The 24,043-nt window shown below is 45.3% G+C and overlaps 1 protein-coding gene across 1 annotated transcript in view; it reads right to left on the bottom strand.

Moving 5' to 3' along the window:
* Nucleotides 1–21,938, bottom strand: part of LOC8034986 (sushi, von Willebrand factor type A, EGF and pentraxin domain-containing protein 1) — a 50,502-nt gene extending 28,564 nt beyond the window's left edge. The window contains exons 1-8 of the mRNA XM_042289437.1: nucleotides 21,217–21,938; nucleotides 18,107–18,362; nucleotides 17,369–17,545; nucleotides 16,978–17,136; nucleotides 15,819–15,998; nucleotides 12,174–12,353; nucleotides 3,124–3,318; nucleotides 1,467–1,718 (exon numbers count right to left, since the gene is read on the bottom strand). Coding sequence (XP_042145371.1) covers nucleotides 1,467–1,718; nucleotides 3,124–3,318; nucleotides 12,174–12,353; nucleotides 15,819–15,998; nucleotides 16,978–17,136; nucleotides 17,369–17,545; nucleotides 18,107–18,362; nucleotides 21,217–21,678 — 1,861 coding nt within the window. The 5' untranslated portion in view covers nucleotides 21,679–21,938. The remainder of the gene's footprint in view (nucleotides 1–1,466; nucleotides 1,719–3,123; nucleotides 3,319–12,173; nucleotides 12,354–15,818; nucleotides 15,999–16,977; nucleotides 17,137–17,368; nucleotides 17,546–18,106; nucleotides 18,363–21,216) is intronic.
* Between the last annotated feature and the right edge of the window lie 2,105 nt (nucleotides 21,939–24,043).

Here is a 24,043-nt window from a genome sequence, read left to right as displayed (position 1 = left end):
GTGCACGAGCACTTGAGATTCAACTTATGTGCCACCCTGCTCTTGCACTAACTTTGGCAGGGCTTTCTTTCTCAGCCTTATCTAAAATGCTGTTTCTAGCGAGCCACTCCCAGACCTTTTATGTGCATGTGCAGGTAGGGGATGCCAACATACCTCTCACAAATTTTGCTGTAGTCCAATCATACTCTCCAACAAACTGACAGATAATTTCATAACTTAATCCGACCCTCTGAAAGTCAGTGTTCAGCAAAGATGAACAGCCCAAGCATTACAGTATAGACCACTTACAACGTAACCGCTTATAGTGCAGGACCGGATATAACGCAGCTTTTCAAACCACCGGTTCGTCTCCCATAGAACTCCATGTAATTCCATACCGCTTAAAATGCAGGCGCGCGAAGGGAAATACTGGTTATAGTGCGGTTTCTGGAGCAGCCCACCGACCGCGCCGACTGACCCGCGCTGCCCGCGCAGCGAGCACGCTTCCCTGTGCGACACTAGATAATGGCTCAAGCCGCAAGCGGCACTCGCAGGGCAAGCAGGTTGCTCGAAGAAGCGGGGAGAAGCGAAGAGAGAGGCTTCAGTTGCCATAGCGACAGAGGGACGCACGCACGTGTCGTTCACGTGCCTGCTGTGCGTCCCTCCCGTCCCTCCGCTGCATTGGAAACAACCGCAACGATAAACCAATCGCAGGTCGAGGAGAAGTGTTCGCGCGCGTTGCATGCCGGTCGCAAGCCGGCTGCTTCTATCCGCAAACATGGTGTCGGTTGTGATTGTCGACACAGACGGCGTGGTGGACGCTCATTGTTCCCCGTAAAAGCGCTATCCTTGACTGTGAATTTTCGTTGTGTGTCGCTATGATAATCCAGCACGTACTAGAAGGAAAGATCTACCTATTCGTGCGGCGATGTCGGCGGCACTCTCAAGACGGCAGAAACGCCCGTGTCGTCATGTTTCTTTACTTCGACTACAGTGGTGCTTTCTAAGCATTTGTGTTTTCGAACATGGCCCGGATTTCTTATTTGGAGCATTTCAAGCCTGTGCTCAAGTTTAAGGTATTAGTGGTGCGTACCGTATAAAGGATGCGAATTTTCACGCGTTTTCATCGCCGGAGAAAAGTGATTGGGGTTAGCAATCCTGAACGCTCGCAACGTCCGTCCGCAACCCGCAACGCCGTTAAAAGGCTGTGCCAGGCAAAAGTCGCTCATTTCTTTCAAAATGTGTGACACACTTGAGAGAGAAATGTACTAGTCTGGTGAAGCAAAGACTTTCCTCAAACTAAGCTTTATTTTTCATCTAACATAAAATAAATTGTTTTACAAAGCTAAGTTGTCTCATGGCATGTATTTTGGCCTGAAAAATTGGTGTTTTGGTTATAGCGCGATACCGCTTATAGTGCGGATTTTCGCGACTCCCACGACATACGTTATATGCGGTCTACACTGTAATCAGATCCAGTCATTCACCTCTGACCACGACGGAGAAGTTGCAAAACGCCTTGTTTCCTGCCGCATCCTGAGCCCAGTACGTTATGTCGCTTGTTCCGATGGGGAACAGCTGGGGCGGCATGACAGCAGGCACCACGCTGAGCATCAGGGACTCCCCACTGTTGTCTGAGGCCTCGAGCAGTTCCCAGTCCACAAGTGCTTCCGCGTACCCAGGTTCGGAGTCCACCTCCATGTCCTCTGGACAATTCCTTATGGTCGGAGGCTCCAGATCTGCCAGAGCGTAAGGGACAAATGTCCTCTTTTGGAACTGAAAATACTAGATATTCATTCAATTCACAGTTAGCAGATCTTAAAGATCTCACAGTGAGAGGGCAGAACGTCGTACCAAAAGGACAATGCGATCAGTAGGCCTAATACAGTGGAATTTGGTTAGTTCAAACTCGTGGATAATTCAAACTAACATGCAGGTCCCGTCCTATGTGTCTCTAAGAAGGAAACTCCCGGTAATTCAAACTTTGCATTACCCAAAGTTTTGTGCACATAAACAAAACTATACGCTTTAGAGCTGTTAGTTTCTACGTTAGCTTTCTTCACAAATAAAGGTCCGGCGAAGTCAACGCCCATAATGTCAAATGGCTTTGTAATATTATATGCTCCGCAGGTAGAGGTCTGAATGGAACAGGCGTAGGCTTTGTACGGAACCTGAAACATAGGAGGCACTTTCTGAGAGTCTTCTTTGTCAACTGTCGAGCTTTAGGGATCTAAAATCACTGTCGTAGAGTGGCCATTGTGCTGAGTACTGCTTCATGGACAACTTGGTAATGAATATCCATAACAATAAGTTATGTCAGATGATGGTTGTTTGGCAGTAAGATTGGATGTTTCATAGAGGAAGGGGCATGGCACTGTACTTTGACAGTTCGTCGTTTCTTCATTCTCTTTTCTGGGTTTGTCAGGAGCAGAACCTCTTTGTTTTCTGTTAATCTATTTTTTCACTGAAGTTGAAAAAGCCATCTCAAACAATCATTATTTTGTTTGTAGTGAAGAGGCAGGCATCTCATGAGTGGAAAAAAAAACTTACCCAATTCGTTGGGAATCACATAACGAGTTATGCTTCAGGATTGCATAGCTGCAGCAACGACACAGCTGTGTTGTCACTGTTACTTTTTTGCGGTGCAGGTATGCAACAGGAGAAGCATGCTTCATGGGGCAACACACTCAAAATTTTTGACTTCGAGTCTTGAGATCAGTTGAAACTTCTTTGACACTACTCCCCAATTCAAAGATAGAATCGGTTGTCATTACAATATTAAATGCCTGCACGCTTTTAACGTTTCGACACACCTGTTAGTCCTGTTTTGCTCAATATGAAGAGTGCCATTTTATTGTGACAATATCTCAACTGTCCGCATGACAACTACTTGTTCTTACCATGATCTGTTTTGCGCTACTCAAGTACTGTATGTACTGTTATTAATGGGAATGCATTTTTCACAATCTTACTAGCACATTTCCCTGCAAAATTAGGGGACCCATGGTTTGTCTTAAGAACTTGACACCACTCTTTACATACCGGGTTTTTCCATGTGATCCTTTCACTGGGCTAAGTAAGCATTTTAGTGAGGCAACCAGGAAACCTTATTCTACCGCTATGTGAAACAACATTAGCACTCACCCATGCACATTATTGCAGTGTCATTGCCACTCCACAGCCCAGGATGCACACATTCCCTTGAAGCTTGGTGAGGGGATGCAAATCCATCATTGCACCGGAGGTGGCAAGTCTCTCCAAATGCCGACTTTGTTTCACTGCAGTGAGCGGGGCTAAAGATCCCATTTGCTGGTGCCAGGAGGGGGGGACAGCTCACGGCTAGAAGAATCGATGCACGTCAGAGTGGAAAAGGCACTTATCATTGAAGCGAAAATGTGTTAGTTTCCGACACTCATACCTATTTATGCCAGCGTCACTAGACGACGAACAATGCTCGTAGTAATGTTGACATTGCTAGGAAGCGAAATAGAAAGACTTCTTCACGAAAACCAGGTTTGAGAAGACTCCCAACTCTTCTGAAGGCTCAGAAGAGTTGGGAGAAACGCAGAAAGGCCGGAACTCATACCTGAAGGCCTGTAGCCATGTAAACCAACTCCAGTAGACTCAATAATTCTAAGTCCAGGAAGCCACAAATTTTGTTTGAGTGATCAGAAGTTTAATTTAGCAAAAATTTATCTAAATATGATGCAAGGTAAAATTATGATTCGTTATGTGGATAGCTACACCCTAGTAGCACGAGATGTTGCAGGAACGTTACTGCAACGTGGCGAATGTTGTGCAACGTTATGCAACGTGTAACAATGTAACGACAATATTACTAAAACCATATTGCAAAAACATTATTTCGAAACATCAACACAATGTTACACAAGTGAGATGCAACGTTACACTACTTTTACGTATGTTACTGAAATGTTGCTGCAGAAATGTTACGGCAATATAATCCAGAAACAAAGAGCCTATGTTTCAAAGGTAACATTAAGGAGATGCATCTGTGATAACTTATAAAATGTTACAAAAACATCCCGCCACTTGAGAGGACAACACGCCTTTCTGTCTGCAGAAACATATCTCGCCTGTATTTATTTCATAAGATCCACCACCACAATTACATCCCCCTTTGTCACACCTCCACCTATTGTCAGTCATTCCCGCCTATGTCATCACTAGGCAAGAATCATCCCCCCTACTTATCGCTGGCATAGCTGATTGCACCGAATTTAAAGATGCAGTGTGATAATGAATTCGGGGTCTTGTTAACAATATTTTGATTTAGTTTTTAATGTGTTTGTTTGCAATTAGATATTTCTGTCCACTCCACTCTGTAATGTCTCAATGCCCTAAGGAAATAAACCGCTACAATATTTCTTCTTCCGCACCCGGCGTGAAGCCCACAAGGGTTAATTTTGGCTCGAAAAAAGTGTTTTTCTTATACAGTCCCCACTCGGTGTATAGTCCACAGGGGCAAATTCAAACTGAATATCTGTTTCCTTAGACGGTCCACATTATGGGGAGAGGTCCTTTTGAGCCCGCTTGTCGTGGTGAATCACAGAGCTCATGAGGATTAAGCTTGACAAACAAAGATTGCCTGGAGGGACTTAAGCTAACAGCCTGTCAACCCCAAGACATCAAAGGCCTGGACGACACACTGACAGTATGACTTGTTTCTCACTTCAGCAAAGCAAAACATATTGTAAATATTGTATTGTAAAATATCTAGAACGAAAGACACAAAATGTATTGTATCCTCTGCACCTGCAGATAGTCTGCAGAGTGAAATATTAACTTTTAGGCATGTATAGTCTGCAGACTATGGTCTGGGAACTATTGTACTTTTTGTGTGTAAAGGGCTCCATTGAATGGATGTAGCAGTTTGGTTTTACTGAAGTAATTTCTGAATTAACTAATGAATATTTAATTAAAATGGACGGAGCATGGCCTCCCAGTAATCAGAAATAGTAAACGGAATGCACAGTCTCCCCAATTGCCACTTCAGTTTTGGTGGAGCTACACCTGCATGCAGCATGAGCAAGCTCAAAAGCTTTCGAATGGCCCCAGTGAGCAAGCGCCCACGAAGCAGGATGCATGCACCACGTGCCCTTTCGCTCACTCATGTCCAAAGGGCCGTCTCACGCTGCAAAGCTGCGGTCTAGTGGCTGTAGCCTTCGCTGCACCTTATTTAAGGGTCAATGCAGTGTATAGTTCTGCAGGAATATTTGTCACCATTGTTTTTGTTTCTGTAATTGTAACTGCGATTGTAATTTATTTGCACACGGATTTGACGTGTATGCGACGACGTGCAAAGCTAGACAAGAAGGTGATAACCCTTATGCATATGCGCCTACTAGCAGGCCGCCCCCTACAGTGCAGGAGACAGGAGGAAGGGGACTCAGTAGGGTAAAACAAAACAAGCACACACAGCAACAAGAAAAATAATGGTGCAAGTCACTGGTCGTCACGAGCTCAAAGCCAGTTGGCGAGAGAAGAGGTAGCAGTGGCGGGTGGTCCTCCCACGGAGAGGCTCAGGCTGCCCAGTTCTTTTGCTTGTCCGCACTGCGGAGTACAACGAGATCCCGGAAAGCGGTCCATCGAGCATCCGGCACAGTGCGCGCATCCGTGAGGCCCGTCGCCTCTCGTGGGGGGTCGCCGACCAAGGGCACCCACACCAGGCGTGCATCGTACGAGCCGTCCGCTGTGCCACAGATGATCCGTGTCGCACGGCGCTGCACACTTTCGAGCCGTTCCCAGAGGTGCTGCTGGGGCGGGGACCAGGTCGCCGAGCAATACTCCAGTCCAAAATGGGAAGTACGAGGGCCGTGTAGAGCGCTCGTAGAGCTTCCGTTCAACAGTTTCGTCACCCGCGATATGAACTCACACATCTGAAGCGCCTATCAAAGAGTATGCACAGATGTAGCACTCGTAAACCATAGTTTTTAAACTTCTGATGATGAAAAGCTTGTACGCGGATCACTTCGTCTGCTCTCAATCGGTGTCATCGGAAAAACGCTTGGAAAAACGCTTAGGAAGAACGGGAAAACACGGCTGCCATTTTGAGTACGCTGCCTGGATGGATAGATAAATACCCTTTGTAACGAGTAGTAACGAGCGGTAGCTTGCGTCACCTAGCGACGTCGACCAATGTTCACCAACACAACCAAACTTTATTATCGACTAAAGTGCTAAAGTGATTAAAAACAATTTTATAATTAAAAAAATTATACGTGTTATTTGGTACTATATACAATAAAATTATTTATTTTGTTCATTAATAAAATGATCGAAAGCGGGGCCATTCTGGACTCTATCGGGCTCTAGGCCTTTCGTCTCTAGCCATAGCCAGAAGTAGCACTTCTCTTTCGTTTGCGCAGCCGTTAGTGTTCCCGCGCAAGGCCGAGGCTTTTGAAAGCGCTATCGTTCAATCGCCGTTCTCCCTGCAAATAACACAAAACAAGGTACGTGGTATTTTGTTACTTGTTATTGTGTAGAATGGAGCGCGTTAAGCGTTCGCTGTCGGAGTTGTCCGATCGCCAGAAAAGAAGAATCGCGCAAAACGCTCAGAAGGAACTAGAAAGGTACCGCAAAGAAGATCCCGTGGACTCCAGCACCGATGAAGACGTTTGCGCTCCTCCGGTGACGACAGAAGGTGAGGCAACCGAAAGCTTGATTGAGGTCAGAAGTCAACAAGGCTCCGAAGTTACTTCAAACGAAGACGATGACGTTTCCCTGATAGATCCTGTGGACTCTAGCACAGATGAAGATGTTTGCGCTCTTCCGGTGGCGGCAGAAGCCGAGGCAACAGAAAGTTTGATTGAAGTCCAAAGTCAACGAGGCTCCGAATTTACTTCCGAAGGAGACGATGATATTTCCTTGAATGACCCAGACTACCAGTTGTACTGCACTGGCTAAATATCTCATCCATAGCGTAGACGTATGCGCATCATTTGAATTGCTGATCAACATCACGCTGTCTAAATATCCACAACCCATTTTTTTTTTTTTTTTTTTTTGCAAGCTTTTAAGATTTGAGCATACAGAATGTTTTTTTCTTATTTTTTTACAAAATCTTTTAAAAATAAGAGCTGATAGCTACGTGAATGCCGCTTCACTGTATGTTTCTGGGGCTCGGCGTACATTAGGTGAGGAGATAAATGTCAAAGTATGTTCACTAATTAACAAAAACTGATAATTAACTTTTTATTTGATGGCTTAATTGGCCATGTTGCAATTGCAGTTTTAAAGGAAGCAATCAATAAAGCCCATCCCAATGGAGGTAATTTGCGAAAAGACAATGAGCTTTGTCATGCTCGTCGTTAAAATTATGCCGTTCTTCGCTTGATTCAAAACGCGCACCTGATTATGCTTGGTAGAAGAGTGACATAGCCACTTCTGTCCATCTGTCACAATCTCAGAAGAGTGACGCCGGCGCGTCTATGAAAGGCACGTTGTAGAGATAGTGACGATGAACCAGAAACAAATCCCCCACTATTCTACGAATCCTAACCAGGCGCGGTTTTCAGCACGCGGTTTTTAATCAAGCGAAGAAAGGCAAAATTTCAACAATAAATATCTTAATGGTTTTTTTTTTTTTTTTGCCAACTGTATAAATTGGGTTAGCCTTTACTAATGGCTCCCTTTAAAACTGCAATTGCAACGTGGCCCATTAAACCGTTTATGAAAAAGTTAATTAACAGAATTTTGTTAGCCAACATACTGTGACATTTATCCCTTCATAGAATGCCCTCCAAGCCCCACAAACATACACTGAAGGCGAATCCACGTAGCTATCAGCTTTTTTTTTTTTTTTTTTTTTTGCAATTTTGTAAAGAATTAAAGAAACACCCTGTATAGCTTTACTCTTTAATATGCTTTTTGCAGGAGGGCACTGCTTTTGCCTAGAGGTGACTTTGTAGAAAGAGGCAAGCACTTTTTTTACTCTTATTATGTTTATAGTCAGCTTCTTTCACTCTGAATTTCCCTTTTATAACTACTTTCCAAACATTGAGTAACCTTTGATGTGGAAATTATGTTCCTTAATATGTCAGTTTGTTTCGCTGACTTTGACTGCACTTTAGAAACAGTACTGAGAAAAGTGAGTGTTTATCTCGTTAATGTCATTACCAAGCAACATGAAGCCTGCCATGTGCACAGCTTTTTTTAGGTTAGGGGGTGGGGACCCATGTAATTTATTGATCACAATAATTATGACGTTTATGTTATTGACAGAGGACAAGCAGGACATTTGCCTGTCTCATTGAGGTTTCCGAAAATAAGTTTTTGACTTCTGGGAGTAATCTACAGCTAATAATGACACTTGGTGTAGAGAAAGGGTGACACTGCGCTCAAGATGGCGATAAGGGACTGTGTGCCCTCTAGTTTTATGTAACTGTTCCTCTTCCTTCTCTGTTCATTAATATGGCATATGTTTGTTTTATGATAACTATGAGCAGCAACAGATATGGTAACATCAGTGGCAGGTTACTCTAGTGGTTTTTTTTATTGAACTTATTTACCACTATTTTCACAATCTAATATCTGTGTATATAGAACTAAGCGAGTAGCTGTCACACCTATTCCTGGTAAACGTCGATACTGCCTATGAATAGGATGTAAACATTTTTGTTATAATTTTCGTCTGTGTAATTACTTTTTTTTTCCTCTTGCAGTTGCCCTACGGATGCAAGAATGATCCGTTTGTAACACACCTTTGCTTATATATCTAGTCAATTTTATTTAACTCAAAGTTACTTTCAAACTACATGTTTCTTCTGCTAACTTAAGCTTGGTTGTTACCACTCATTATACTTTTTGAGAAGTTGAGTATGTTTCTTAGTGAATCTGCAAATGTTTCCGCAGTATATGTCTGGTCCTGTCGCTGCAACCTTTTTCGTGATGTTTTCTCACAGTTTATTTTAATCAAGTTGGCTGAGCTTACAGCTTCTACTGAGTGCAATGTAAAACTTGGAAGATTTATGAAAATAAACCCTATCTCAACAAATCTTTTGGATTCCTCTAAGCGTCCTACTTTATGGTCAGTGACAGGTGCCTCTTAGAGGGCCACTAAAAAAGTTAGAACAAGGTAGAATGACATGGATAGGACACCCATGTCATAAAATGCATTTTCCTTGAAAAAAAAAAATAAAGTATAACTATTTAGGGTGCAAGACTCATTTTGGCAAGACTGATTTTACATGGTTGCCTGAAAAGTGGTTGCTATTTCAAGGAGATAGCTTTCTTTTTGTAACTTCCTATTGGCTGGAAGGAAGTGATGGAGACGGATGTGCATACTTTTCCCAGCAACCCCTGCTTCCTTCTCTGCTTGCCACGAGCAGATGCGAGAGAGAAAAGTAGAGTGGAGGACTGCTTTAAATTGTGTCACAAAGTGAAAATATTGCTGAAATTATAGTGTCTGGGGGGGGGGGGGGGGGGGGATGCATCTTGTGATATGCATGTTCTATTAGTCAGTCTTCTGCTGTAGAGAGTACATAATCCACTCCAAAATAATTCAAAATCTTGCAGTTGGAGAAAAAATTGTAGAAGTTATCATGCAAATCAATTGCCCAATGGTTGGGGATACTGGTAATCCATGAAACCTTTTACTTTTGTGGGTTGTGAAAGTTTAATATAAAAGAAATGAAAATCAACACTAATTAATTTCGAAATATTGAGTCTGAATAGTTACAGTGCTGTCTCCACTATGCTCCGTTTCACTTTAAGTTAAAGCAAAGTGAACGGTATGGGCCATCCCAGCTGATCCAGCGCCGGAAGAGTATCACATGACTTTCCAGTTGTGTGGAACGGGAGGCAGAGTTCAAAGTCGCATCAGACTTGACGCTAAATTGACTGGGATGGCTCGTAGTGTATGCTGCGCTTCAACTGAAGGTGAAATGGAGTATAGCTGCTAAATTTGGCTTTGGAGTTCCGTGAGGCATATATATTACAGGCTACATTTCTGGTAACCGACATGTTGTCAACAAGTGCTGTGCTCAACAGTTACTAAGGTGTCAACTTGGGTATTAAGGCAACTTGGGACAAACATTTTATCTTCAATATACCCATTCATTAGCTAAATGTGTCTAGCCTTTGTTGGTTATAAGTGCTAATTATTTTGGGAATTAAAATCAATGTTTGTCCTTTAAGATCATCAGAAGTTCTTTATTTCTCTGCCACGTAAGAAAGATTTTTTCTTTCCCTCACAAAGTTTACTTCACAATTAGGCTAAATGTCTTTTTTAGTGACTTCTCTGCTCAGAAAATTCTTGTGCAAAAACATTGGAGTGACAAACATCTGAAAGTTAAACATTTTGATTGGCTAAAAAAAGTTTTAAAAAAGTGGAGCTTTTTATAAAAGCTATTACCTCGAAATAAAACTGGGATAGATCGACATGATTGAAAGCAGATTACAGAAAAGAGTATTCACGTTTTCTCAAGTGAAGTGAATAACTTCTTAGAGCGGTTCAGCAGCAGTGCTATTTGATGAACGACTTTCACACAGGCGAAGGTGGGGTGAAATCGCCGAGAGAGCTAGTCTGCGACTAATTTGCCCGAGACGAGGAAAGATAGAAACGAAGCTAGCACACTGCGGCTATGTATATGTGCTTGTCCGTTTTTAGCTGTCCTTGTTGTGGGTAAATTGATTTTTTTATAATGTAGCTCATGTAGAAAAGTAGTGGTCAATTGGCAATATATTGGGTGTCTCAAATAGTGGCCAATCTCTTTAAATCGACCACAAAATTCGGTTTCTTAACCTGTCGCGCTAGGATTTCGTGCACCGTTGCCCACAGGTGGTGTATTTTTTTCTATAAAAATTGCAAAGAGCGAACTAACTGAGGAAAAAATAAAGAAAGAAAAAGGCTTAACTGCTATGGAAATGCAGCGAAGCCAACGGTCTTCAAAAATAGGGCGCCCTATTGTTTGAAGACTGGTGCCTTCGCTGAATTTCCAAAGGAGTTAACCCTTTTTCTTTCTTTACTTTTTCCTCAGGTAAGTTCGCTCTTTGCAATTTTTATAATAAAAAAAAATGCACCGCCTGTGGGCAACGCTGCAAAAACTCCTAGCGCAATAGGTTAAGAAACCAAATTTCGCGGTTGATTTAAAGAGCCTGGCTGCTACTTGAGACACCAAGTTAATGTTACACGAATGTTGAGGACAAAACATACCACAAATGTTTGCTGTGTGGTCATTGGAAATATATAAACAATGTTAATAAATTATGTTCCACTAATGTTGAGGGCATAACATAGCACAAATGTTGAGGGCATAACATAGCACAAATGTTGAGGGCAAAACATAGCACAAATGTTGAGGGCATAACATAGCACAAATGTTGAGGGCATAACATAGCACAAATGTTTACTGTGATGTTACGGGAATGTTTTCAGATAACGTTCCAGCGACATGACATTTTGCGGACATTAGCCACGTATACACAACGTTGGCGGACCACATTCCAGTAACATTGTGGCAACATTCGGTGCTACTAGGGCACATACAAAGCCGACATTTGACGATTTCCGACAACAAAGGCCTACTATTCATACGCAGATATGCCACGCATGAAACATTGGTAAAATGTATGAGATAGGATTATTCATTCCTAAAAAAATGTTGTCTATCATGGACTGTTTAGGCAGGATATAACACTTCAAAACAAAATTAAGTTTGTTCATTCAGCAAAAAAAGTCTATTGTGGACAATCACTCCCGTTGAACGCGCTTCTTACCGAGTACCGGTGCACCATGGAGAAGCAACACCCGCGGAAGAAAGCTCCGAGGGTATTGCTTCTCCACAGTGCACCGGTACTCAGTAAGAAGTGTGCTCAATGGGGCCGCGAAAACAAAAAGTATAACATGAAACTGCCGTTTGAATTAATTGGCTTAATACATTAAAAACAGCGGAACAACCAAAATTTTTAACTTTGCTTGAATTAACCAGAAGTATGAAATACCCGACTTTCAATTATCGCAAGCATACTGTCAATGGTTCTCTCACTATATCTCTTGTGACGTATACCTCTTCACCTGATGCTGCTAGGCAAGAGAGTGATTGCACCGATTTATTTGTTTTTGTTCACTCACTCTCATATGCTATACTGATTTTCCACATAGCAATGTCACATTGCTATTGTAATTTGCATAAGAATAAAACTGCAAAGGGTCATAAAAGGAAGCAACTCACGCCTGCACAGAGTCGGAAGTCCATCCCACAGGGCGATGGAGAGGCAGCTGCGCTTGCGGGAGCCAATCAGGACGTATCCCCTCTGGCACTCGAATTCGCAGACGGTCTCAAAGTCAAACGCCTCCGTGGAACATTTTATGGAGCCGTGAAAGGGTGTTCCAAGGGTCTGGCACTTCTTTTCTGCACAATGTTTTACACAAAAACTGGTGGTTTTGCTTTCTTGGATGAAATGTGCTGGTCTCTAGGTGATTCAGAAACTTACTGGAACTCAAAATCATTGGGGAATTTAAGAGGGGCGACCTCCTTTCCCCTTTGAGACCCCAAGGTCAAATTTTTTTTTTTTACTGAAAATGGGGCATATATTTGTTTTTTTTTCTTTTGCAGAAAGACCCTCATTCTTTGTGAAATGGCAATCCCCTCTGCCTATGATGTCACATCCGTCAGAAACATTAAATTTGTTTGTGTTGTGACATCTCTTTGCAAAGCACCTGACCCCCCCTCCGTCAATCCCCCTTCCGAAGCCTGACCCAAAAATCCGCCCCTGCTCAAAATAGTTGGCAATCTAAAAATTCCCAGGGTCTCTTATGATATCCCTGAGAAGGTGAAAGCCCAATTGCCTATGCATTAAAGACACACATGATTTACTCGCTGAGTCATCCCTCTTAATGTACTGAGTCATATCCTTCTTAATGTGCTGAGTCATCTTTCCCAATGTGCTGAGTCATCATCTTAATTTGCTTAGTCATCCACTGAGTGGTCACGTAAATGTTTTGGTACCTTTGGTGTCTTGCCCTTGTATTTTCGCATGAGCAGCATTTTCTTGTTATTTCACGTTTAGAAGTTCTGTAATTCAGAACAATTAACTGCAAAAGCCCATTTTGGTGTAATATTTCATTGTACTTGATCTGGTAGCTTAGATTCATATTGCAATTACATGGCACGATGCAGTGTTTGAGCTCTGCTGTGAACACCATGCTTTACATAGGTATGCATGCACAATGCTAGCCTTCTGAGCGCCTATGTCCTCTGCTTAACCGCTATTTTTTCAATGTTGTTCTACATGAAGCAGAGTAAAGGCTACAAGCATTAGGTCAAAGCTTGGAATGCACTGATTCAGCATGCTAAGTGCATTCGGTCAAAGGCTAAGATCTTGAACTCCCAGCCTTCCCCATGTTTCGCAGCAGTAGATGCCCAGTATTTCTCTGGCGTGAACATAGAATAACTTATGGCCCTTTGATGAAAACCATCAATTAACAAAAGCATGTGTCCACATTTTGAAGACAAATGGCGCTGTCTAAATCATAAGGATAATCCAGTAAAGTACTTGGTGCATATTTAGGTTCAAATAATATAGCACAAATGAGATAACAGTGATGTGATTGGCCTAAGCCGTTCTGGAGCACCTTTCGGAGCAGACAAAACAGTGTTTTGGAGCAGCAAAATTGGCCTTTGGAGCAGCCAAAACATTGTTTTAGAGCAGCCAAATCGGTGTTTTGGAGCAGCAAAAGATGGCTTTTGGAGCAGATATTCTTAGAAAAATATAAATATTTCTTTTAAGTGCTGGACAGGTGAAGGGCACTTTGCTCGCCGCAATAAACAAATTATGGTCAAGTTAGACCAGCTCGGAGTCTTTCAACATGTTAACTGAAATGCCAATGACATGACACATTTTGCAAAGCTTCAGTTAAATGATAAACATATGTACGTACCCGCTATCAATAAATAAGAGCCAAACTGCACATATTAAAATTTATTTGAAAATGACCAGCTTAGCAGAAAATATCACAGCATTAGGTTTTACTAGTTATATAATATAATAGAGCGAAGCAGTCTCCAACTGATCAAACACCTAACTACTGCAGTGCAAAGCGGAACTGTACACAAGAAAAAGTTGCATTACGATTAGCGGGTGCTTTTCGTTTCGCTTTTCGAAACTTTCTGCAAGGCTGCTGCAAGCCTCGCTTTGCCTTCGACAAGTAATGAATGTCCAATTTCAATGTCTCCAAAGAGACATTGAGACATCCCGCTGCAGGCGTTGCCAAGCAATTCCGTAAAACCGCTTGCCAACATTTTACTGTTCCCGACGTGCCAGATTTTCGTTAAAATAAGCAAACGTAAAGCAATGGATTGCAAGCGACCCGGCTGGTGCCTCTCTCGTGCAATAATATTCGCATGCACGTGAGGGCAACTTCGGCAACTTGCAGTTGCATGTGCTTCGTCGCGCGAGCGGAGACGGCTGTTCAATCGAAACCGAAACCATGCCTCTCCGCTCCCCGCCAACTGGTTCCCAAAACTGTATGCAAAATGTAACTGTCCAGCAGCGCGTGCTTGCCAGGCCTGCAGACGAGATACAAGCTAAATACACCGAGAAAAAAAAAAAGAGCCTGAGCGCGTCGATGCAAGACATGGCGAGCCAGGGTCAAAAAGTTGAAGCGCTTTGTGCAACGACTGAACTTGAGACAAACAAACGCGTTGTGCGGGTTCAGCGTGCAGACATTGCCTTCTTTGCTTTAGCTCACTTCTCGTCACCAACTTTCTTTTGCGGCAGATTTTTTTACGTACTCGGGTCCCTCTCGAAAGAAAGCCCACCGAGAGAAACCTAGGTAATCAATACTTCGACACAGCAGTCTGAGTTAAAGAAGGATTTTTGTAGTAGCGTAATTTAAACAATAACAGGAATGTTGATGACCTTGCGGAGGTCCTTACGTTTCAGTTTAAAAAGCGCCATATCCGCAGCGACGTGGGCAAGGCAACACCCGACGTCATGCAACCACGGTGACTGGTAGGCAGGGACCAAATATAGTTTTCCGACAACCACTGCTTTGAGTCTATATCACATGAGCGAATGACGTTTTAGCGGAGAGCAATAATTGAGCGAATCGACGTTTTAGAGAAAAACAAAAACGCGCGTTAATCCCCCATCCCCCCCCCCCCCCCCCCCCCCCCCCCTCCCTTTCCGCCGCCGCCGCGCGCTGCGCTTACGACGCTTTGCGCCGACGGCCTGCGGCGGCTCATTGCAAAAATGTGAACCCACTTGGCCCACCCCAAAACGCCGCTTTGCGGCGTCCGACAATTCGCTAAAGTGTCGTTCGATGAAACGTAAGCATTCGCTAAAACGTCATTTGATCAAGTGAGTGCCTCCCTACGCCATGGCTGCTCCCGGCACGCTAGCGCGCTAGCGTCGATGCGTCCGCACACGCTTGCATCAGCGCTTGCATCTATCGTTGTAAAAATTTTAAAGACGCGAGACGAGACCCACGAGACGACTAGGGCGCAAAACGAGAAACGGCGAGAAAAACCATGCAAGACCGGATGGACGATTGATGCAAAGTACTTTGTGTCGGGCGGCCGCTTGCGCCAGCTAGCTCAGACATGCTCAATTACGGTATTCAGTTTAGTTTCGGTTTTGAAAGGCGACCGAAATTCGTCCTTTGGCGCAGCCTTGGCGCAGATTACCCATTTTTCGGCAAAATGTAGCAGGATGTATCAGGGTTAGCCCCTTGGCGCAGTTTGGCGCTATTGGCGCAGCAATCACATCACTGAGATAAGGACAGGAGAGTGGCACTTGTCTTGTCTACTCTCTTGTCCTTGTGTCATTTCCCCATATTACTTGTAAAGAAAATGTGGTAATTTAAAAGCGCTTACTTTCGCAGACAGGGTCGCTGCCTGACCAACTCCCACTCTGCTGGCAGACGCGAATGCTGTTGCCGATGAGGCGGTAGCCAGGGTTGCAGCGGAAACCACAGGCGGCGTTGAACACGACTCCACAGTCCGAGTTCACCAGGTAGCCATTGGTGGGTGGGCGGAGCTTCTGGCAGTGAACAACTGAAGCCGGAGATTGAGCATTGTTCTATACTTTGAGGAGTGGGTAATTATCTTTCGGTCTATCACTGAAATTCATTCACTTCTTCAATGGGAGTCTTAGGGATGAATAAGCCTATTCGAGGCATTATTTATGAAAACTTTATATGGCAGCAAATAAGAGTAACCGTGATAATGAAATAAAAGTATACTGAAATCTATTTATTTTTTCCTGAATATGGAATTTTGGCACACTTCACAATATTTTGGAAGACCTGCAAGAATCTAAACTTTTGTCTTCCTGTTTACTTTGATGATGCAGACGAGTGAGGTATAAATCCATCAAATGAAAGCTTAAATCTAAAATGGTACAAACTGCAGCAAAATATTTGAGCTTATCTTTACAATATTTGTCTTCCTATATTGAATCCTACAACAGTTCTCTTCGAAAATTTACAGCTGTTCTTTTAGATTTGCTTCTGCTTGTCAAAAAAGCTCTATCATCCCCCATGGCATTTCCAGGAAGGAGACTTTCAGCATCTCCCCCCTCCCTCCCCGAAACCCAACCCAGCCGACCATATCACATGCGTTTCAACCTCCCCCTCCACACCACAAGTCATAAGTCATGGATATCCCAACCACCTCACCCACCCACCCACCTCCCCCCCCCCCCCCCCCCCCCCCCCCCCCACCCCCTTAAAAAACTTTCTGGCTATGCCACTGATTGCACCAACCTAACAAGCCTGCCCACATAACCCAATGATCAGAAGCCCATGCCTGGATGAAATTTGCTGTGGAGCTTCTTATCCCTTTTACAACCGACGAAATCACTTTTCGTTGTTTTATGTGACAGCTGCAAAAACTGATAGGTGAAGTAGATGTACTACTTCTGCCAGTGTAATGTGAAGTAGGGCTATTAGCTTGAGTTTGCATGTATAAATGGGCGAGCTCAGTAATCAAGTGCATTGTGGTAGAAGGAAGCACAAGGGACATCCGAGCTCACCCCTGCAGCTGTGACCTTCGGCACTGTACCCCCGTCTGCAGTGGCACTGCATCACGCTTGTGCTTCCTGGTGGAGAGTTCTGGTGTGCGTGGGGACACGGCAGGCAGATTCCCTTGTCCCCACTGGAGACACTGGGCTGATAAGTTCCCTGGGGACATGCTGCACCCACAGTACTAAAATAGTAAGGTGGGCTAGTTGGTTCAACATATTAATATATAAAGCGCAAGAAACACGAGGGCATGAAGAGAGAAAACGCTTGTCTTCTTTATGTCCTCGCCTGTCTCTTGCGATTAATATGTTTAGTATGGCTAGCACATGTAATAAATCACTAACACAGTTACTAGAAGTCAGATATTACACACAGCTAAAATCGTAGGCCATGGAAACTTACGGTGGCACTCTCCACGCATGCCCGAACCGTAGTGCCCCTTGGGGCAGAGGCACGAGTACTGGCCAGAGTAGATGCCGCAGGTGCACTGGGCCCCCAAGTGGCAGCATTCAGACCCTTCCTTGCAGAGTCCGTCGCAATCCGAAGAATTGAGGTTCTGGTGCGGGCCAACGTGCATGTCTGCAAGGGATCAAACACGAATGCAAAGGGACCGTTGGCACTTGATGGGGAAAGAGGGATGAATTGGGGAGACGATTTGGGAAAGGAGGACGAACGGAGAAGGCATCAGCGCTAGCCTTTAGGTTCGTTAAGTGCGCTTTCCCGCAGTGCGGTCGTGCACTGCAGAAAAAGGTGGCTTTGTGTTGTTGGAAACTTTATTTTCGAAATGTTAGATATGGTGCGTCAGCTCTTTTCCGTTGATATAAGATGTAGACGGTGGGAACGACAGGGCGTCTTTGTTTTTAATGCCCTACCTCCAGCACGTACTCGTTGCCCTCGGCTGTGCTTTAGCTGCGCGTGCACGCACAAAGGTCACGAGACCATTATCGAAGGAGCTCGCGAATGAGGCTGGAAAACTGAAACACCTCTTTGGCGCTGTCATCCTGCCGGTGGCGTCGGGCGCGCACGCGCAGCTAGTGCATGGCGGAAGGCAACGCGAGTGAGGGCAGGAGACGCCTTGTCCTTTTCATCCTGTCAGTGCAGCAATTTCTGTCAGCGAGACAGTGACTGTAGATGGCGAACCTTCATGTAGCGCCCTCCTGGCGAGGGCCTCGAACTCCTCGAAGCTGTTGAGGATGTAGCAATGCTCGTCGGCCGGCAGCGACGCCATGTCTCGGAGTTCGCGCACGTTGCCGTTCCTCACGCCGAACGTGTACACGAGGGCGCCGGCGTCGCGGAGTTCCTGCGCCGCAGGCCGGGGGTCCCCGCCGTTCGAGTAGCCGTCAGTCACCAGGAACACCACCTTGACCGCGTCTTCGCGTGCCGACTTTAGGATGTCCTGGGAAAGAACGTTCTCTTTTGGTCAGGTGGTGAAGCTGACAATGCGGTGGGAGCTATACACACTCGCTGGACCAATCAACCACCCCCTTTCATCACCTGATCCTGCTTTTGAAAGGGACGCATGATCACGGGAACAGACGCATGTCTGGTCTCGTTGGACTATTGCTTGGATAGTCCGCGCACGTCGTGCATCGACACGAACATATTCTACATGGTGCACCTCGACAAATGTATGTTTTCTTAGCTCACAAAGAAGCTTGTATTATACATAAATCATCACTAACAAATACTTTCATTGGCGAAATCCGTCACATCTCGTCATAATGACGCGTAGACAGTCCGCACAGCCTAAAATTTCAACTTCTAAACTGTGAAGTCCGAGGTCTGATTCATTTTTGTTGTGACTCGTTTATTTTGAGGTGGCTGGAAAGGGTGGTGCACCCTTACATACGCTTTGGCTGGGCTTATATGAATATTTATTGAAAATTCAAAATAGTTTACCAACTTAGAAATTGCGCATTCCAATGTTTGCAACCTAGAACACTATTTGAAATACTAGTGTACAAAACAAATAGTGAAAGCGTTTGAAAGAATAGGGGAAGCTTTCGGCGCCTAATTCGAATTTGTTTAGACAGCGGTCGTGGAATAATTTGGAATAAAGTCCCTTGATACTTCTTTTACAAGTAACGACAACCAATACAAATGACAAAGCTCATCCCGCTGCAACAAGATGGCGGCATTCAGTTCAAACCTCCTGCCACCCCTGCTGTGCGCCGCCATTCGGCTCCTAAAACCTGCACCGTCACGCAGTCGGCGCTTTAAAGAATGTCGCTACTTGTAGGAAGCTCTTACCTACGGACTTTAATTTGGAATCGAGTTTCCGTATGGGGAGTATTCACTGGCGGCCATAGCTGTGTGTGCGACTGCTGAGCACGTGCCGGCGGCGAGCTTCCACAGTTATTTTGTAACGTGCATTCCGCACCATCAGGAATGCAGCCTATATCAATGGGAGTTCGTTCCGGGCGTGCGCTTTAAACATCGCCCTCAAATAGGGCGTCCAGTGAATAGCCCCTATAGGGGGTATTCACTGACGGCCATAGCTGTGTGCGCGGTTGCTGAACGCGTGCTGATGGCGAGCTTCCACAGTTCTTTTGCAACGTGCATCCCGCACCATCAAGTGTGTCGGTCTCTGCAGCCTTGTGAGCTCGTCCTGAGCATGCGCTCTGAACAGCACCCACAAATATGGCGTCCATTGAATACTCCCTATAGGCACCCTACGGGAGCCATTAGGGAGTTTTCGTAGATCGTTTCCGCTGTCCCGCAACGGCCCTCCGCAACCAGCTAACGCTAGCCGGAACTCTACAGTCAAGGCCATCGGCGCGCCGGCGCACTAGCGGCTGCTTGGTTGCGGAGGGCTTTGCAGAAGGGGAAACGCGGTCTACGAAAACTCCCTGGAGTTGCGCGTCTGTTCTCCACGTGCCGCCGCGCCGCTATTTGCATGGTTCCGATCACGTGAGGAAGCTGACTCGAATGCCGTGCACGAAAGTAGACGTTGCACGCGCCCCGGCGTACGTTCCCCTGCTTGTGTGTGTGTGTCTGTGCGCGCGTGCGTGTGTGTGTGTGTGTGCGTTGTAAACTGGAGATTGGGGGGGGGGGGGGGGGGGGGGGGGAGATAGAGAGAGAAAAGGAGGGCCAATTGTGTACGCGCGCAAGGCGCATTTGTCACTGTCTCCCCCTGCTTTTGAGCGCGGCGCCGCGATTCAACGAATTCAGTCACGTGAGGAGCAGTCTCAAAATGCCTTGCGGGAAAGCCTAGTAACTGTATATGCTACTCTGCATTCTGCAAGCACTCTAATTTGGAATCCACCGCTCCCCCTGTTGCTCTTACTTTGTGACGTTTGATTTTTCCACTTCCACTATCCCAAGAACCAAAGGCGCGAAAAAGAAGTTTGTGTTCCGCCAGGATTCGATACAGCCACTTCATCAAAATGTCTCAATTTCTCCTCCCAACGTTGAGTCCACACTTCCGAGGGGTGACCTTTCATACCCTAAAACAAAAACCCAAACTTGTCCTTTTTTTTTTTTTTTTACATACGGTAAAATTAATATGCCCCGATTTACTTCCGCGCCGATGGACACCGAAAGCACGTAGAGTGTTACTTACTACAGGAGTGACACTGGAAATTTCTCAACGAAAATCGCTTTTTTAGGGTCGGTTTGACATACGAACCCACCCTGGTGCCCCCAGTATTTAGGAAGGCGTATACAAAATCAGATAAATATTGAAAAGAAGTGTGTTAGTTATCAAATCAACCGGAGGCTTGTTTTTAGCCCGGTTATTTCCCCGTGCGTAAACTGATAAAGCATACGAGGCTGGCAATGCAAAAACAGGAATGCAAAGATTTTGTCGCACATCCAGCTTTGCTCCTGCTGCAGGAGTGGTAACTTCCTTAGCTCGCAGCACCGCGCTTCCAAATCTTTCCAAAACGTACTGATTTAGTGCAGGTGTGAGCCGGGGGACTTCTGGGTGTCAATCCCCCCCCCCCCCCCCTCCCCCCAATTTAGCCGACCCTCTGACGCAGCACCCATGTCCAAACAATTTTCGTGTGACGCTTTCCCGTTTCAGGAAATTGCTAGGAACCATAACAAACACATAAACACATTCTGCTACCCCCCCCCCCCCCAAAAAAAAAAAAATAAATAAATAAATAAATAAAAAAAATAATAATAATTTTGGCGAACATTTTTTTTTTTTTCATCCGTCAATTTTTTTCTACAAATATTCAGCGAAAATTGCAAATCTCGTTGTGACAAAAACGAAAAAAAAATATTCATAAAAACGGAACACTTACCTGCGCTTCGAGCACAGCACCGAGCGTGAAGGTTCCCCCACCGGCGTACTTGACATGCGCCAGCTGCTGGTTCAGCAGGAGACACTTGTGGTAGGTGTCCGTCGGCCTGGTTATGTGGTCCACCTCTCGGAGCACCCTCTTCTTGGAGCTAAAGGTCACCAGGGCCACCCGGGTCGCATCCAGCGACACCGTGAAGTCCGCCAGCAATTTCCTCACGAACCGAAGCTCGTTCAGGAAGTTCCCGGCGCCCACGGACGCCGAACTGTCCACCAGGAACACGAGTTCCGCCCTGGTGGTGTTCCTCAACCTCGCCACGTGCCGCTTCAGCACGGTTCCCAGCCGGTCCATGCGCTCGCTGTCTTCCGTAGCCTCTGGAAACGTCTTCACCGGCTGGGCATCGGCTACATCCACCGGTACCAGGAGCAGGAACAAGAAGGCGCAGAGGAGCCTCAGCGCTTCCATCGCGTTGTCGAGAGAGCTCGATGCCTTCTTGAGACTGGTGCCACAAGAGCGCGACAGTACCTTGTTGAGACTTGTGCCAGAAGTGCACGCCGATGCCTTCTTGAGACTGGTACCACTGCAGAAGAGCACGTCGGTGCCTCGTTGGGATGGGGTGCCAGAAGCGCCGACTGCAAGACTGCATCCACCACTTTCGTCGGCGGTTGCCGCCGGCAGTCTGGAGATTGTTATTCCTCGTCAGCGCAAGGCACCCCTGGTCAGTCTGGCGCCTGGCGGAGCCAGTTCTTGCGGCCCCGTGGGATGCACCCTTGGCGACAGGGCGCCGGCCGCCACCGGCGCGTCTTGACGGCAAATTGCTGACAGACGGCAGTCCCCTTCCGAGTCTTTCGTGTTTGCCCTGTTTCCTGTATGTTTTGCTTTTCTCGAGAGATATGGGTGCGCCTGTGTTTTCGATAGCGAGTTTTTGAGGCTCCCTTTCTCCTCTGTTTGTTTGTTTTGTTAGTGTTTTTGCTTGTGCGTGCTGGCTTCGCGTCGGGTGTGGGGGAGGCGAGAATCCCGGACAGACATCGGACCGACGGGGTCGAGACCGTCGAGATTGTTTATGTCGCCGACTCGCCGGCGGTGTGAAAACTGTGTCAGTGAGTCAGTCGGGAATTGGGTTTCCATGGCCTTGCGGCTCCTTCCGTCCCACGCTGCGGTACGCTTCCTTCGCTTTGGTTGACGTACTTGAGGTGCAGTTTTGGGGAGCTTTCACTGATACCGGCCCGTTAAACAGATTTTTCTTTCTTTCTTTTTTTTTTTCGTGCAAAACTATTTTTATGTGCCTGCCAGATGGTGTAATGTATATTTACCTTAGTATATAAGTTTTTGGTTTTTTTTTTTTTTTTCTCTCTTAAGTTTCACATTAGTTTAAAAAGGCCGTGAAAGTTACACTTATGCGGTTTGTGCAGGTGAGTTATACGGCCAGGAAGATATAGTTTAGGGAGCTAATCGTAACGATCAGTCATCTAATTATTGAAAATTCGTTAATTAACTTATCAATAATGAAAATAGACATATGGTTCTTAAAAACTTGCTCAGCGACATCGAAAAACACTGAATCAGTCATTTTAAGAAAGCCTTTGAGCGCGTAAGAGGCGTAGTAGTGCACTAAAGTTATCACTTGTGGAGCAGGTACAAGGCTAGCGGTTCCGGAACGCGATAATAATCTAATCATCCGCGTTCCGCAACCGCTAGCCTTATACCTGCTCCAGGAGTGGTAACCCTAGCAGCACAGATGTCCTATACACATCCACAGGACATCCCTGGAACGTCGGGACATACTGAGGATATCCGGAGGACCATGTGTGCTGCTTGGAAACTTTGGTGCGCCTCCGAGTTTCCCACGAGCTTCAAGTCGTCCTAAAAAGAGTTGATTTAGTGGTTTTCGATGACGCTCAGTAAGTTTCTAATTGGAACTTTGTCTATTTTCACTAATTAAAAAGTTAATTAACGGATTTTAATTAATTAGCTGACTTATCGCAAAGATTACCTACCCACCCATAATGTCCATATATATATATATATATTTGTTTTTTTAAAGAAGGTTCGGATTTTGTGTCGGCCGGCGCGAGGTTAACAAGGGACGCCTGCTGGACGGCAACAGCACGCCCGGGAGCCGTCACAATAATTATGGCAATCGCATAGAGGGGCCATGGGTGCAGGTATTTATGGCGACTATCGATAGTTTTGCACTACTAGACCGAACACAGTTGCCGCATCGCCACATCGCCTCCCCTTCTCCTCTCTTCGACCAAACTCCCGTCTTCGTCATCACTGAAAGCTGAACCAAAGTTGGGATGGTAAATGCTTGGGCTAGCTAATGTCCCATTTGGAAAAAAAAAAATAAAAAAAATAAAATAAAGCGAGAAAAAGAAGAGGGAGCGACGCAAACTACTAGTGTCGCAAGACTATCGACAGTAAACTGTAGACAGTACTATCGATATGTTTACGATAATCGGCTATCGATAGCTTCCCGATAGTCGATAAACAATAATTTTCCGATAGTTGACTCTCGATAGTACTATCTTTAGCTTTTCGACAGTCGACTATGGATAGTACTATCGATAGCTTTCCGACAGTCGACTATCGATAGTATTATCGATAGTTTTTCGATAGTCGACTATCGATAGTATTATCGATAGTTTTTCGATAGTATTATCGATAGTTTTTCGATAGTTAACAATCGATAGTCTTTTTACTATCTATAGTCAAATTTTTGGCGACTATCGATAGTACTATATCGATAGTTTTGCACCAGTACCAGAGACGCCAGAACGTCGCCCCAGGGACCACTGCTTTCACCGATGAGTGGCGGGGCCGTGTGCGT

This window comes from Ixodes scapularis, unplaced genomic scaffold (genome assembly GCF_016920785.2).
Source record: "Ixodes scapularis isolate PalLabHiFi unplaced genomic scaffold, ASM1692078v2 PGA_scaffold12__126_contigs__length_90152505, whole genome shotgun sequence".
Classification (NCBI taxonomy): Eukaryota; Metazoa; Arthropoda; class Arachnida; order Ixodida; family Ixodidae; genus Ixodes; species Ixodes scapularis.
Note: the sequence above shows the minus strand (reverse complement) of the source record. Positions and strands in the feature narration are given on the sequence as shown.